The sequence below is a fragment of the Lactuca serriola genome, chromosome 2, assembly GCF_051521515.1.
Source record: "Lactuca serriola cultivar US96UC23 chromosome 2, Lser_US96UC23_V15, whole genome shotgun sequence".
Classification (NCBI taxonomy): domain Eukaryota; kingdom Viridiplantae; phylum Streptophyta; class Magnoliopsida; order Asterales; family Asteraceae; genus Lactuca; species Lactuca serriola.
In genome coordinates, this window is record NC_136409.1 from 96,106,903 (window position 1) to 96,123,799 (window position 16,897).

The 16,897-nt window shown below is 39.6% G+C and overlaps 1 protein-coding gene across 2 annotated transcripts; it reads left to right on the forward strand.

The window, feature by feature from the left end:
• The first annotated feature begins 226 nt into the window (after positions 1-226).
• Positions 227-3,587, forward strand: LOC145086520 (uncharacterized). 2 transcript variants are annotated; one of them, XM_079024302.1, is made up of 3 exons: positions 227-1,336; positions 1,535-2,872; positions 2,954-3,587. In XM_079024302.1, exons 1-3 carry the CDS (start codon positions 259-261, stop codon positions 3,325-3,327), a joined length of 2,790 nt encoding a protein of 929 aa, XP_078880428.1. In that variant the 5' UTR covers positions 227-258; the 3' UTR covers positions 3,328-3,587. The 2 variants fall into 2 exon arrangements, with proteins under 2 accessions (XP_078880428.1, XP_078880427.1); XM_079024301.1 differs by having other exon boundaries at positions 227-2,872; positions 2,954-3,586.
• Positions 3,588-16,897: the final 13,310 nt, after the last annotated feature.

Below are 16,897 nucleotides of genomic sequence, written 5' to 3' on the forward strand. Positions count from 1 at the left end.
TCAAAGAAATGGAGGGGAAACTTATTGTCAGTTTTTTGGAGTCATGGGAAAGCGTGGAACGTAATAAAAATAGATGCTTCATATCTCTTCTCTGGGTTTGAAGTTTTGTAGTCTCTGTCTCAATAATTCATACATTAATTGAACTCTACGATAACTTTACCTACTTTATTTAATTTAATTGGTTGATCATATAATCGATAAATATATAAAAGCTAATTAACTCCAGTTTTCCTTGTAATTCCAAGAACTAGTTCCAATATGAAGTTTCCTGTTGCTTTCCTCTTTTCTAGTCTTGTTACATTTGTGATTACCCGAACCATCTCTGCTTCCAATGAGACCGATTACGAGGCGTTGTTGCAGTTCAAGTCGATGATCAGCAATGAAGAAGCTCTAAGCTCATGGAACGCTTCCTTTCATTTCTGTAATTGGAGTGGTGTTTCATGTGGGAAACGCCACAGAAGAGTGACTGCTTTAGTACTGGAGTCGCAAGGCCTACAAGGCTCGTTGTCTCCTCATGTAGGCAACCTCAGCTTCCTTGGTGTGTTTTCTCTCAAGAACAACAGCATTATAGGAAGGATTCCTCATGAACTTGGTCGTCTATCCAGGCTACGTCGCCTCAATCTTGGCTCTAACGGGTTCAACGGAGTCATCCCAACTAACTTGTCTAGTTGTTCTAACATTGAATTGCTTGCACTTTATGACAACAAGCTAGTTGGGAGCATACCCGAAGAGTTCAGATTCCTCTCCAAACTTACTTCTATTCTAATTGATACTAATAAGTTAACAGGTGGAATCCCGTCCGCCTTGGGGAACATAACATCACTGGATACTTTCTCTGCTGCTGACAATCCATTTGGTGGAAGCATTCCAGACACCTTAGGTCGTTTGAAAAGCTTAAGAATATTTTACTGTGGTAATTGTAGCTTATCTGGAACCATCCCTCACTCCATTTATAACCTCTCACTCCTAACTAATATTTCCTTGGCTAATAATCAGCTTACAGGACGCCTTCCCTCGGCCTTAGGTGCAATGCTCCCTCATCTTCTATCACTTCAATTACGGGATAACCAACTCACTGGATCTCTTCCATCCTCGATATCTAATTGTTCCAAATTACAACATCTTGAAGTGAGTAAAAACAGTTTTAGTGGGAAGTTGACAATCAACTTTGCAACACTAAAAGATATCAATTATATAAACCTAGGTGATAACATGTATGGATTCCAAGAAGCTGATGATGATATGAAGTTTATTGATACTTTACAAAACTGCAGCAAATTAGATAGGTTGGATCTTCGTTATTGCAACTTTAAGGGACTTCTGCCCGAATCAATAGGTAATCTTTCTAATCAACTTAGATTCCTAAATTTACGGGGAAATCAATTATATGGAAACCTCCCTTCAAGTATAGGCAATCTAGATGGCTTGACCATTTTAGCTTTAGACTATAACCGATTCACGGGAAAAATCCCCTCCACCATTGGTAAGCTTAAAAAACTACAAATTGGTGACCTGTCTGACAACCAATTTTCAGGGCCAATTCCAGATGCCATTGGGAACTTATCCTTGTTAATTACACTTGATTTAAGCACCAACCGATTGGAATGGCATGTTCCATCAAGCCTAGGAAATTGTCATCAACTATCGGAGTTGTACCTTGATGAAAACAACTTCAGCGGCAACATACCTAAACAACTTCTTCAACTTTCATCTCTAAACATAGCATTAGGTCTTTCTCAAAACAACATGTCTGGGTCACTTCCAAAAGAGGTTGGTGACCTCAAGATGTTGACTTCTCTGGATTTATCTGATAACAGATTTTCAGGTAACATTCCTAGCAGCATTGGTGGTTGCACTAGCCTTTTACTCTTATCCCTCAAAGGCAACTTGTTCCAGGGCAGTTTACCACCATCATTAGGTTCCTTGAGAGGTATTTCAACACTAGATCTTTCTAATAATAACTTATCAGGCCAAATTCCTCCATTCTTGGAACGGTTGAAAGTAGTAGAATACGTAAACTTATCCTTTAATGATTTTGAGGGTGAAGTCCCCGGGATAGGAGTGTTTGCTAATGCAAGTGCATTCTCTGTTTTGGGGAATAGTAAGCTTTGTGGTGGGTTGGCTGAGCTTGGGTTGCCCAAATGCAAGGAGAAAAGGAAACATAAAAAAAAGTTTCCTTTGTTCGTAATAATCATTTTGATTGCATCCCCATTTTTCATGGTATTATGTTTTGTGTATGTTTGGTGTAAGAAAAAGAAGGACCAACCGTCTGAATCATCAACGGACAGACGATTCATCAAAGTATCATACAATCAACTTCTCAAGGCTACAAACAGTTTCTCCGAAGCCAATTTGATTGGGAAGGGTGGCTTCAGCTCTGTATACAAAGGAATCCTTCATCATGAGGATACTCTTGTCGCAGTCAAAGTTATACATCTTCAAAACCGAGGTGCCCACAAAAGTTTTATATCAGAATGTGAAGCATGGAAGAGTATTCGACATCGAAATTTATTGAAAATAATAACGTCATGTTCAAGTGTTGACTTTCAAGGAAATGACTTCAAAGCTCTCGTATACGAGTTCATGCCTAATGGTAGTTTACATGATTGGCTGCATTTAAATGCAAGCACATCGAGGCTCAACCTTCTTCAAAGAATAAGTATTCTTATAGATGTTGCATCTGCACTTGATTATCTTCACAATCACTGTCTACCAGCCATTGTTCACTGTGATTTGAAGCCTAGCAACATTCTACTCGATGATGAAATGGTGGCCCATGTTGGAGACTTTGGTTTAGCTCGATTTCTTGGAACGGATTCAAACCAAAACAGCACAAGTGGGATCAGAGGAACAATTGGGTATGCAGCTCCAGGTAAAGTTCATGATGTATCCCCCACACATACGCTCATATTTGTATATACCTTTTTCTAAACTAATTGCTTATATGTTGTAGAGTATGGTGGTGGGAGTGATATGGCGAGTAGTGGGGATGTCTACAGTTTTGGAATACTGTTGTTGGAGGTGATAACAGGGAAAAGACCAACAGACAACATCTTTACCGGAGGTCTTAATCTTCATAAGTTTGCTTGCATGGCCTTACTGGACCATTTCACCGATGTTGTTGCTGATGACCTCGTACATTTTCTTCAAGAGGATGCTATTGCTACACAATGTACATCAGAAAATGCAAAGAAAACAGAGGAATGTCTATCTTCAATTGTCAAGATTGGAGTATCGTGCTCTGTGGATTCCCCACCACAACGAATGAATATTGAAAATGCTCTGCATGAGTTGCAGCATATTCTGGATACCCTTCAAAATATCTGAGGTGGCATCAATGCATGTCAATTTAAAAAACGTATACCGAATAAACTCGAACATAATGTATCATATTCTAGGATTGCCTATTTACTTTATTATGGAAGATGGTTGCCTTCAATTCAAAACATAAAATATATTGGGCTCCAATGTGTACTCGTCCCCAAACCAACTTCCAGTTTGCTTTAAGTTATTCTAGTACATAAACTTATAGAGCATGAAAAGTTTACCATGACATTATTGTACAGGGTAGCATTAGACAAAACAACTGAATCATATTATTTCAGTTGAGTTAATTTTTAGCATCGAAAAAGAATGATGAATTTTTATAATATAAAGTTGATAAAAGTAATTATAAAATAAAAATATAAAATAAAATCTTTGATCAGCGTTATGGTTGAAAATACTCTATATACCTACCAAAGGTTGTCAAATTCCCAACTTTTTTCAATAGGCTAATATACTTTTAATCCATATTTCCATATTTATTTTGTTATAAAACTCATTGTTAAAAGTTAAAACAATTTACTTAGCATTTTAACCAAATTATTTCACTTTCCATTATAACAACTAGACATCTTTTTCTAATCTGGACATTGTACCTTCAATTTCACTATAAAGACCTAATTACTTCATTAAACATTTTTAAATGTCAAATAATATATAACTAATCAATATATAATAATTAATAGCCACTAGCTAACTATAATCATCTTCTTCTTTTGACATAATTTTGTAATGTTATATAAAATTGATAATTTTAATAAATTAATGTTAGATTATACATCTTCTAACATTTTTCAACATTAATTTACTCGTTTGCCCTGTGGGAGCCTAGTTGTAACGCATTGTTCTGAATCGTTACCCATTGGGTGTGAGTGAGGTAATATAGATGTTTCGGGCGTTCGGATTTGGTTTTGGAGCCAAAGGGTATTTTGGTAAAATTGGCAGCAGACCTTTATAGAAATTGGATTTTTGTGCTCCGAAAATTTCATGGCAAGTATGACTTGATTAAAGTGTAGAGCTGCTCGTTACCTTTTTATGGATATAAGGATGGTCGGAATCGGAGTTGTATCAAAGAAGTTATGGCCTTCAGAATATGTTAGGGTTTGAAGGGAAACCCTAGTACGCGGAGCGTACCAAGGGAGTACGCGGGGCGTATTGATGCGAATGGTATTATGTCGTGCGTAATGGGTTGTACGCTTAGCGTAATGCAAGGATTGGACCGGGTGCAAGACCTCGTACGTTGGGTGCACGAGTACGTTGGGCGTACGAGGGTGAGTAAGAAACCCTAATTTTTCATGATGTAGCCTATATAAGCTTTATGATAGCCTCTTTTGTTCATTTCTAAGCCAGCCTCCATACCCTAAAAACCCTAAATCAACCCCTTAGCCTCTTACTGGCGTTCTTGAGCTATTAAAGGACCTTGGTGCTTATTTTGCATTGGTAAAGGAAGTAGAGAAGCTTGAGGATTGCTTTGCTTGGTGGTAAAGGCTTTGGAACCAAAATCATCATCTTGTGGGCAAGCTTTTTGATGTATCAAGTTTGCATCTTGGGGTGTATATGTCTAGATCTCTTCATGGTTAGTTTGTTATGGTTTTGGTCTCCTTTTTTGGGTTTATGGATGAATTAGGTCGTTTAAGGGCTTGTTCTTTAAGATCTGAGTTTATTTTGGTATCCTTAAGCATAAAGGTGCATGTTTTATGTGAAGTTTGGTGTCATGCATGCATTAACTGATTAAGTCAACTATTAAGTACCTTTTAAGTTTAAGAGCTTCATTTAGCCATGTATGAACGTAAAGTTGGTAACTTTACGTGATAATCCAGCTTAAGGAAGTCAGATATATGTTTGGGAGCTTTTTCTTAATGTATTAAGTGAAAAATCAAGTTTTGGGCTGCACAAGGTGAGTACGCTGGGCGTACAAGCAGGTATGCTTAGCATACAAGCCTCCAAGTGAGTACGCTACGCGTACATGTTGAGTACGCCCCGCGTACTCAGTCAGTTGGGCCTTGTATGTTTGGGCTATCTTTTGGGTTTGGGTGCTTGGGGCTTTGTTGGGTCATATGAGAAAAAGTGTTTTGGATTAGGGAAAATTTAATGGGTTTTAGGGTAAGGTCTATGTAAGGGCTTGGGCCCATTTTGGAAAATTGGGCCATAAATGGGCTTTGGATCATTATTGGTTTGTAGGCCTATATGATTAGGAGTTTAGGCCTTAGTCTTGGACCAAACTAAGTGAGGGGTAAATGGTATTTTTACCCCATATTTTGGATTGTTGGATTTCGGTTGGAACCTAATTGTTAATTGGGTGTTATTTACTTGATTGCGCCGGGATTCTAGCAGATCAATAGTCAGAGATTTATTTGTGGCTTCAACGGTCAAGGTGAGTCTCCTCACTGTAATATGGGTCGAAGGCACCAATGCCGACCCATTTGGTTTATGTATTAGGAAGACCAGGGGTGGCCCTTGGCTTTTGTATGAAAGACCAGCAGGTGGCTCCCGGCAGATCCATATGCAAGACCAGACTCTGGACTCTGACAGTTAATTAGATAAGTAGTTGTAGATTATATGTTTGTTGTCTTTGTGATGCTTGCACGGACGACCAGGAGGTAGCTCCTGGCACTTGTCTGTAAGACCTAGGGTTTTGGTCCCCGACTTGGCAACGAAAGATCATGATACGGCTCGTAGCATAATGGCAAGACTATGGTTGGCACATAGCATCTCCTATCACATGTTTGTTATGCAAGATATGTATGGTATGTGGTATTAAGGGAACTCATTAAGTTTTGTGCTTATAGTTGTTTTTTATGGTTTCAGGTACTTCCGGTTCATAAGAGAAGGGTCGAACTTAATCACAACACATACACTTATATTTTCCGCAACTAAGAGATTTTAGGATTGTACTCTGATAACTGTTTTATTATGAAATATCTTTAACGGTTTGTTTAAATATAAATAAGTGTTTTAGTTGTTTTAAAAATGAAATTTTTACCCATGTATTTTAGGACGTCATCCCCAAATTTCTCGGCCAGAAATGACCGATTTAGTTTATGCTTTTAAAATAAAATCAGAGTAATTTTTTTCAAAAGATGTTGCGGAATTTGTTCTCAAAACAAAATATAATAAAAGTTTATCAAATATTTCTTAAAGAAATATATTTTAATTATATAACAAAACATCGGGATGTCATGGTCCGATACAGACCAAAGCATAAACAGTAAATTCTAAGTTTTACAACAGTTATTTACAACTACAGGCCTATAATTCAGAAATCCCTCTTCAACCTCCAAATTATGCTCTGGGTCCACTACATGTAATATAAAAAGCTGAGTAGGTCAGGCTTGGGTGTCTGGTGAGCATATAGGGTTTCAACCCACAATAAATAAATTTATTAATTTCATCAACCAATAATAAATTTATTAATTTCATCAAACAACAATAACCCTGATTACCCGTTCCTGTTATTGTCACTTTACGTCCCTAAACACCTTTCATAAGGGACCTAGTCTAAGAATTTTCATTGGGGTGACAACATTGCTTTTAAGGGATTCTGTGACAACCGTCAAATTCAAGTCAAGTCAAATTCAACAAGTCGAAGTCAAACCGACAAGTCAAACCGGTCAATCTTGTATAATACCTGTATAATTAAAAGTTATTCTATGAAAACGTACATTTGTATGTCAAGAATTCAAGTGTTTCAATAAATCTATGTGTTTATCAATCTGAAACCCTAAGAAGGGAGTTAAACGCATCAAAACCCGACTACGGACCCTTTTAGGAACTTAAAATAATCATAAACGAAGTATAACTGGGTCCATGGACCTTGCATTACAAGATTATTCGATGAAAATGGCTAAAAGTGAATCTCTCTCAAATCTCTCCCAATCTCTCCTAAATCTCTCTCCAAAATCTCTCTCAATTTTTATAATCACTTGGGGCATCCCGACCCTTAAATTGGCCAAAAACCACTTGAAACGGGGAGTTATATCGAAAAACAGCCAATTAGGGCCGAAACCCCTCTTAGGAGCCCAACCTCTTAGTAGCCGAACCCTCTCAGTACCGTGCTTATCAGAAGCGATTCTGTCAGAACCGAACTTCCAAACCAAAGTCTGCAGCCGAACTGAGCCTCCTACAGCCGAAATAGACCGAGCCCTCAGTCTTTTTCGCTTCCATAACCATTTCGGACCGAGCCTCGCACCTTCGGTTCCCTCGCCTTGCACCTTCGGTCCCTTCTCTCTTCTCTCGGTTCCTTCTCTTTTCTTCTCGGTTCTCACCTTCTAAGAGCCGAACCTTGCAGGTTCGGTCCATAATGTCCGGTTTTCGACTACTTTCGCCTGTTAAGCCTATTTTTGACGTTTTTGACGAGGATTTTCCACCAAATTCATATTTTTATCATTTTAAACTCCCTAAACTCATATTTTAATCAATTTTGAGGGAAATTCTAGTCTAATAATAAAATATAATTTGTAAGATATAGGGGTGGAGTGTTGACTTTACCCTAGTGTGTAACACAAGCAACCACCCATACCCACTCTATGACCAACCCACACCCCTCCGCACCATACCTAGTCACTTCCTTGTACTTTTCCATCAATCTCTAGCCATTCCCACATCCTAAGAGCTAGAAAACTCACCCTCTTTCCTCATTCTCACTCATTTCTCTCATTTCCACCCAAAGAGCAAACACTTTTCTCTCAACTTCTCTCTTTCAATTTCGAGATTTCCAAGGCTTTTTCCAAGACTTTTCTTCTTTAGTTGGTAAGTATGATCATCTTTCATATGATTATTACACTTCCTTTTAACGCAAGTCATAAATTCCTTACACAAACTCCATCATATTTGTGTTAGATTCTCGAATCTTCAAGGCATTCTCCTAAGTGTTCTTGGGTAGAACGCTCCTTTTCTTCAACATCCATCCACTAAGAACACTTCAGGTGAGTTCATACCCCTATCTTTTCATGTTTTTCTTAAGTTTTAGGGGGGGGGGAATACAAGTTAAAACACCATGAACACCACTAAACACATCCAACAGCTTTCATCATAAAACTTTAACTCCATTCACGGACTGTTTTGGTCAACTTAAACATTTTAGTTTTCCAAAATGTATTAGGTGCGAATAGTTCATGTTTATACCTTCGAAATGACTACTTGCACATCTCTATACGATGATTCTACAATTTATGGTGATTTTTACAAAACTTCCTATCCTTTCAAGAATAAATCCGGACCAGTCTATGATTTTGGACTTTTTCACACAAGTTGGAGGTCACTAAAAATCATAATAAAATTTATGAATAAACTAGACTCATTTTTCAAACTCTCAGAATTTACGGATTCTTATTTGGACCTTTGATGATTTTTCTATGAATTTTCTAAGAATAGTAATAGAAATGTTGACACTAGAAAAATGCTATCAATTTCATTTGCACCTTGTAACTTGTTGAGCAAGGTGTGTATCATTACGTGAATATATGCCTTTACATTACATGTCATTTATTCTTGGTGAGTTGACATACATCAGAAAACAAATGGATTTTTACCTTCATAAGTATGCTAATTAATTAACTGTTGTAAACAAAGTTTACATACATGGTATACAAACCTTTGATAAACTATGGAAGTATAGTTTATGTCGCTTTTACATTATAAACAATTATAATAAACTATAATAGGTATATTTTATGTTTCATTACGATTCAAACTTTTTACCTAAGGTTTTCAGTTCACGTAAATCTGTGAATGAATAAATTTGTGAGACATTCGCTTCACGTTACCTCCAAGTAACGAAATCAAAAGTCCTGTAAATTGTAACCAGAGTCTCTTGTAGGGAGAACGTGATAGTTGTGTATAGATCTATATTGGGTCTGACAAACCCACACCTGAGCTGCATGCAACAGCTAGACCAGCAGGTCTAAGGTGACAAGTGTCATTTAACTTACGACACCTGAAGAACGTCGTATTACGAGGCCGTCTGAGTCATAATATGGTTATAATAACTCACATGTGGTATTAACAAAACACAAGATTTACGGGTTTTACTTATAAAATTAACGAGTATATGTCGATTTAAACTTGCATAAATTTCTTTAAGTATGGTAAAATACTTGTGCACTTCGATCTTGACTTTTAAGATTACAACGCATTATAGAAGAAGATATGGGATCTTTCTTGAGCAAACATCATTTTTACAAGAAAAGGATTTTAGCATCACCTTCAAAAACTTATGAACTCACCAACTTAATTGTTGACACTCTTTCAAAACTACTTGTATTCTCAGGAAATCCATAAACAGGTAACCAAGTGCTTTTGAGGATGGGACATAAGGCGTCAAACATTTCATTTTTGTCAACATAATGTAATTGATTTGGAAACATGTAAACTCATACTATGGGGTAACTTTTTCAATTATATTTATGTTGGTCGTGCTTACTTTGATCACTATTGTAATTGTTGTCATGATACTATACATGAAGTCCTCCACCCCCGGACGTTTCCACCATCCTTTGGATTGGGGGTGTGACAGATTCTCAACAATTTATGTCAAATACGGCAACCATGTGGGGGATGGAGTATACCACTAAACACTAAGTTCACAAACACCTACAGGTTGCGAGTCTGCCAGTGTTCCACTGGATTGTCTAGAAAAGTCTGTGGTCGTCATCTATACTCCGTCAGATGACTGAAACAACAACAATATCGAGGTCTCTCATCATTTTAACACACACCAACTATTTCATCTACCCATGTTATACCCAATATTTTTGTAGATAAAAATACATATACAGTTTAAATCATTTTAAAACCTGTATAAAACATTTATTCAAAACTCATCTCAAATAAACAAATAATATAATTACACATAACATGTATTTTATACAAAATACTCCATATCTATGTGTAATGTGAAAGTGACTACGCACTCACATGTTAAGACGATAATTGGGCAGCACCTCGTCTTTAAAAATAATCTTTTCAGATGAAACTGGGGTGTTTTCTCAAAAATCGGGCTTCACGTGTGCAGAGTTTCGTCTTGATAACTTTTGTTCTCGGGATCTTCGGGCTCTCCGGGGCTTGTGTATGATGCTAAGATGATAAAATAGGCTTAGGGGTAATTTTTGCAATATTAAAGAAAATATAGGGGAGAGAGGATGGAAATAGTAAACAAAATTCAGATGGCATCGTTCACTATTTATAGGGGCTGAATACTCGAGTTACGCTGGGCGTAACTTTAGAGTATGTTAGGCGTACTCCTTCTTCAACTAGTACGCTGGGCGTACGTCGTGTATGTTGGGCGTACGAAAGGATCATATCAGACGCGTCAAGGCTATAACACGTGTCCATCATGCAAAAGAGTAGGGATATGTGGCCAATCTCGGACTGTGAACACTCACACGAGTATGTTGGGCGTACTCCTTTGGTACGCTGGGCGTACTCCCTCGAACCAGCCTCGAAGATTGTGCCCAAAACATAAAAAATTCGTACTTTCACTCACGAACTCCATTTTTGACATTCTTTATATCCACGCATAGGTAAGACTATGCTCTACAACTTTTGTTTATACTCTGTCGGCTAATTTTGAATTTATTTTTAAAGTTATATTTTTAACAGACCGGGACAGGAAAAGTCTGTTAAAAATTCATAACTTCTACATTCAACGTCCGTTTCCGTCTGTCTTTTTACCGTTGAACTATTATCAACAAGATCTTCAATTCTCGTTTAGGTTGTTTTAGCTAAAAATCACTTGATCTAAAATTCGAGTTTCGGGCTGCATACTGTTGTGCCAAATCTTAGAAAATCCATAACTTTCTCATATGAAGTCAGATTTGGATATTCTTTTTATGCATGTTCTCAGTTTAACGAATACTACGACTTTCATTTAGGTCGTTAAGGCTAAAAAGCACTTTATCGTAAATTCATTTTTTACGTCATCCAGCGTTGTGTCGGTTCTGCCGCGAAACGTCAACTGGTCATAACTTCTTCGTTATAACTCGGATTTTGGTATTCTTTATATCTCCGGAATCCTTGTTTTGACCTCTACATGTAACACCCATAAAAATCATGCCAAATTTAAACTTTTTTAAAAACATTTCAAATCTATTAACCATTACAAAACTTGTTTTCAAAATGTATCATATCAAAGTACCACAGGAACAAAGTCATAAAAAGTGAGGAGTTGTACGATCACGCCTTTGTCTTGCCACGATCCCATGATGTACCTGAAACAACAAACTGAAACTGTAAGCTCGAAAGCTTAGTAAGTTCCCCCAAAATACCCATACCCACAACCATACACATACAATCATAAAAACATATTATAGGTCCAGTCAACCATCGGGTTGGAATACCCCTGGCCCACAACTAACAGGTTGGAATGCCAACATACTATGGGTCTAATCATCCTCGGGATGGAATACCCCAGTCTCACAAGCAACATGTTGGAATGCCCACATACTATGAGTCCAATCATCCTTGGGATGGAATACTCATAGCCCACAACCAACAGGGTGGAATGTCCAGGTCTATTGGCTTTCGCACAAAGCAGATAAGCCTCAACCACCAAACTAACATATACACATATAACAGATAATCACATAATAGTCTATAGACAACAACTGATCTAACGGATCATACCACATAGAACATAATATCATCCTATTTACCAGGATACCAATCTAACAGATCATACCACATAACACATAATATTATACTATCTATCAGGATACCGATCTAACAGATCATACCACATACCACATAATATTATCCTATCTACCAGGATACCGATCTAACAGATCATACCGTGTAGCACCTGGTTCCTGGTACGTATTCCTTGTAATTAATAATTCATAAATTAATGAAATTTGCCTTGGACTCGACGAGTTGAAGGACCAACTCGCCGAGTAGGAGCGGGATGAGACGTGGGGTCTGAGCCTCGAACTCACCGAGTCGGTTCCCGGACTCGGCGAGTAGGCCCTGTTTGGGCAAAAACCCTAACCCGGGTGTTTGCACCCTATTTAAACGCTCTAACTTGGCCTCCTTTGTCCCTAACACTTCCAGGGAGCTGAAGAGTGAAACCCTAGCCCCCATTTTGTTCTTGAGAGTGATTTTGGCTTTGTGAAGAAGGTTTGGAGCTTAGAAGAAGAAGAAGGAGGTTGTAGTGTGCAAGGAGGGGAGGAAGATCTGGAATCTACACTGCAAGAGGCTTCTATTCAGGTAGAAAAGCCCCTACCTTGATCACTAGATCTTTAGATTCCCTTTTTGTCCCTAAAATGGTGGTTTTCAATCCCTAAAACACCATACTCCTTGTGTTTGTGCTTAATGATCCGAAAGGACTTCAGATCTAGACCTTATGGACGTATTAGAAGTATAAAGTTTCTGTGGTTGGAGTGTTTGAAGTCCCCATTGAGTGGATGACCTCATAAAAAGCTTGGATTTGCCTTTTTGAGCTTGTAGGGCCATGCATACATGTAAAGTTTGCAACTTTACATGATAAGCATGCCCTAGGAACATAGATATATGGTTTTGAAGTGTTGCATGTCTCAGATTTGGTCTATATAGGAAATGGGTCAAGGGATTCAGCGAGTCCCAAAGTGGAACTCGACGAGTTCTATGAAGATGGCCTTAGACTCAGCGAGTTGGATGAACAACTCGGCGAGTCTTATGAAGATTGCCTGGAACTCGACGAGTTGTTCTTCAAACTCGGCGAGTCATATGAACTGTTACTGAGTAAGAGGGGTTTAAGTGTTGAAGGTCCAACCCTTCGTATCTACACGTGGAATTAGCAATTTAACGTGTAGCAATAGTCCCAAAAACCCAAATCCTCAAGATGGATGCTCTGGTGAGGATTTGAAATCGAGTAGGAGATCTGCTCGTGGGACTCGGCGAGTTGTTCTCGGACTCAGTGAGTCGGAACGCGAGTCGGTCCTATCGCCCCATGAAGTGAGTTATGGGTGACTCAGTGAGTGGAAAAGGGACTTAATGAGTTAGTACTGGGTTAATAGGAGAGGGACTCGGCGAGTCAGTGTCATGACTCGGCGAGTCCAGTCAACTGGAAGTTGACTTTGACCAAGGAGTTGACCATGGACCAGGGGTGGGTCAGTCATTTGACTCAAGGGTATTTATAAGTGACTAATCTATGCTATGGATTTATAGCCGGAGGATTGCCAGTGCAGCAGTCAGACGTCTAGAAAGTAGACTTTCAGCAGCTACTTTTTGAGGTGAGTTACCTTCCAGTAGCAGTGGGTCTACGGCCACAATGCTGGCCCACCAGTAGGAGTTGTATGAATAGATGATTGTCTTTGTGATATTCATCTAGGGTTGCTACTACATGTGATATGTTTATGTGCTAGCATGATATGATGCTATGTGCTACTGACAGTAGGGGAGTTAGTCCCCGGTTTACCGGTCGATAGGGCCGAAGGGGCAGTCATGCCCAACCATGCTAGATAGATTATGTGATATGTGTTATATGGTAGTAGTAGGGGTGAAATAGTCCCTAGCATCCAGTCGAGAGGACCGAAGGGGAGACCAGCACCCAGATATGCTAGTCAGTATCCGGTCGAGAGGACCGAAGGGGAGGCCAGCACCCAGATATGCTAGCTAATATCCGGTTGAGAGGACCGAATGGGTAGGTCGGGCACCCAGATATGCCTGACAATATATGTATGATATGTGGTTATATGGTATGTGGTACAGTGGGGGAACTCACTAAGCTTCGTGCTTACGGTTTTTAGTTGGTGTTTCAGGTACCTCATCAACCAAAGGGAAGGAGCTGGCGCGGTAGCGCCATATCATACACACGCTCTTGTTTTTCCGCACTATGAGACATGCTGGGATTTGTACTCTGACATTATTATGATTTACATTTTGGTTTACAGACACGAGACATGTTTATTTAAATGATATGGTTGAATGATATTTTGTTACAAACGTTTGCAAACCACTTAATTAAAAATGAAATTTTTGGCCTGTATTTTGGGGCGTTACAAGTTGGTATCAGAGCCCTGGTTTGAGGAATTCGGACACACCTTCGGGGGTGTCTGAACTTAAATCAAGGGATTAAGGAATTTCAAAAAAGAAAAGGTTTTATAAAGGATTAAGTAAAGAGTTTTAAGAAAGGATGAAGTGTGTGATGTGCGCGACCGGCCAAGCTCAAGTAAGTATTCCCCAAAGTACCCATACAAGTTTATGTTATGTTTAACAGTTTCAGTAGAACAGCATGCTAGTATAGGACTAAGGATCTAGGAGTGATGTCTTATGTGCCTGCTTTATGTGCTTCAGCTTATGAGAATTGCATGCTAGTAATGAGTAAACAGTAGTAGGACAGCCTATTTAGGTTATGCCTGGTAGTATGAGCGTAGCATTATATGCTAGTTCAGCTTCTCATAATGAGGACAAATTCGCTTGAGTAGTTTTCCTGCGTCCGAATGTTGCTTGCTTTGTGCTTAGTGGAACTCTGAGTGATGGGAGTTAGTCATTAGGTGAATACGTCACGTCACATATGATCAGGGTTGAATAATCTCAGAGTGTTGGATTTGGCCCTATTGCGCAGCTCTTGTTTGAGTCTAACCATTGTAGGGAAGAGTATGTTACTCGAAGGATTAACTGAGCCTCGTCACATGTGATGGTATTCAGGTAATGGCTAATTGGCATTACAAGGAAGCCTTCAGCAGCTGAGGATCGGTTTGGGTGGAGTCAGAGATTTTCCCTTGGGCAAGCCTAGAATGGGAATAGCATTGATTAGTAGTAGTGAAAGGGATCTGGTGGAGTCGAGGCCGTCCTTAAAGAAGGTACGGATAGATGTGGAAGGTAGTATGGGCCCATACTACTGAAAGCAGAGGATCCGTACCCGAACTAAGGAAGGCCGAGACAAGACCGGGGAACTTGAAACAGATGTGATTCCTTTAGAGGTATCGGTATCACTAATGGTTACCTGTGTGTATTGCAGAATGGTGGTACTGCGTCAGAGGCCAGCGGGTGGCAGTTCTGGAGAGGGATCGGGTTCGGGATCAGGATCCGAGCCAGTAGATGAGAGGCTATGTGAGTTCATCGCGTCGGAGATCACCAGGGGCATCCTTGAGTCGACCCCCATCATTTTCGGGTCGATCAAGGAAGGGATAGTCGAGCTGATGGAGGACCGCCTCAGGGCATTTAGGAGTGACATGGCATCTGGCCAGTCAGGATCTCGCATACTGTCCTTTAAGGACTTCAGGGGCAGTGGTGTGCCGGATTTTCACGGGGTGAAGGACCCTATAGCTGCTAGGAGATGGATTGCAGACATTGAGTCTGCACAGTTGACTAGCTTCTGCCCCGAGGGGTTGAAGGTGAGATTTGCAGTAGGATGTTTGAGAGACCGAGCTAGAGATTGGTGGGAGTCCGTCGGTGACTCGTTGGGAGCCTCGGCTGTTGAGGCTATGACCTGGTTGGACTTTGTGACCAGGTTCAGGGCAGAGTTTGCGCCGGCTGTCGAGCTCTAGCAGCTGGCCAGGGAGTTATTAGATATGAGGCAGACGACAGAGACTGTGGCGGAGATCACCGCCAAGTTCCGGGAGAGGGCGTTGTTGGTGCCCCAGTACGCGGGTGATGAAGATATGAGGAGTACCCGCTATCATGACATGCTACGACCTGATATTCGGGAGCATCTCAATTTTTCAACTTGCCTTACTGTAAGTCCCTAATCTGCCCATGTATCAATCAGATCCGTTTGATGGTGCGGAATCCCAATCAAACGGATGATGCCAGATCACAAGAAGAGAAGGAGAATAAGAATAATATGAATCTTGTATGTATTGATATGAATTAAAGTTCCATATACAAAAGATTCACACACACACACACACGCTCCTTATTCTCTCTGGCCGTAAACTCTCTTCGTGTTCATCAATCAATTCCTCACACCCTAACACCTATATTTATACTTGGGAGTATGGGCTAACTGAACTGGGGCCGTAAATGGGTTTACGGCCGTAAACTCAACCGTAAACATGACCTGACCGTAAACTAGACTGTAAGCTCATAAAATATTACACAAAAATATAATTGCCCAGAAAAGCAAAGTATAAACCATATTTTGACCCAACAATCTCCCCCTTGGTTTATAGCTTTCTTTTCTTAATGACCCAACAAGCTCCCCCTAAAAAGTATCTAGCTCTTCTTGTCAATCTTCAATGGGAGCTTGGCTTCAACTTTAACCTTCGATTTCTTCATAGCATCAGGATGAACATATGAATCTTCAATGAATGACTTCATCTTGAGCACTTGAGGTTTTCTTCAGAATTTGGCATTGAACGCACATTGGGTAAGGAGGCTTGACGTATTGATTCTTGAAAGATAGCGCTTTCAGCTTGAGAATCTTTAGAGAGAACATCAGAGAGAACAAATCTTCTGGATCACTTCAGCAGGTACATCGATAGCAGCAAATTGATTGAGGAGGCTTCAATGCAATCCGTCACATAATCTTCAATTTCTGCTTCACCTTGCTTCTGGGGTTGAAAGATTGAATTTGAAAGAATAATCTTCATTTCTTGCTCCTTCAAATGAGAATTCTTCGATGCTCGCGGACGAGGCTTTGGCTCAGAAATCTTCA

What these genes read in the sequence shown, in the direction of transcription:
- LOC145086520 (XM_079024301.1), top strand. Translation starts at nt 259, where the DNA reads ATGAAGTTTCCTGTTGCTTTCCTCTTTTCTAGTCTTGTTACATTTGTG. An exon ending in AATTGGGTATGCAGCTCCAG is followed by an intron (nt 2,873 to 2,953) that starts GTAAAGTTCATG and finishes TATATGTTGTAG; the next exon opens with AGTATGGTGGTGGGAGTGAT.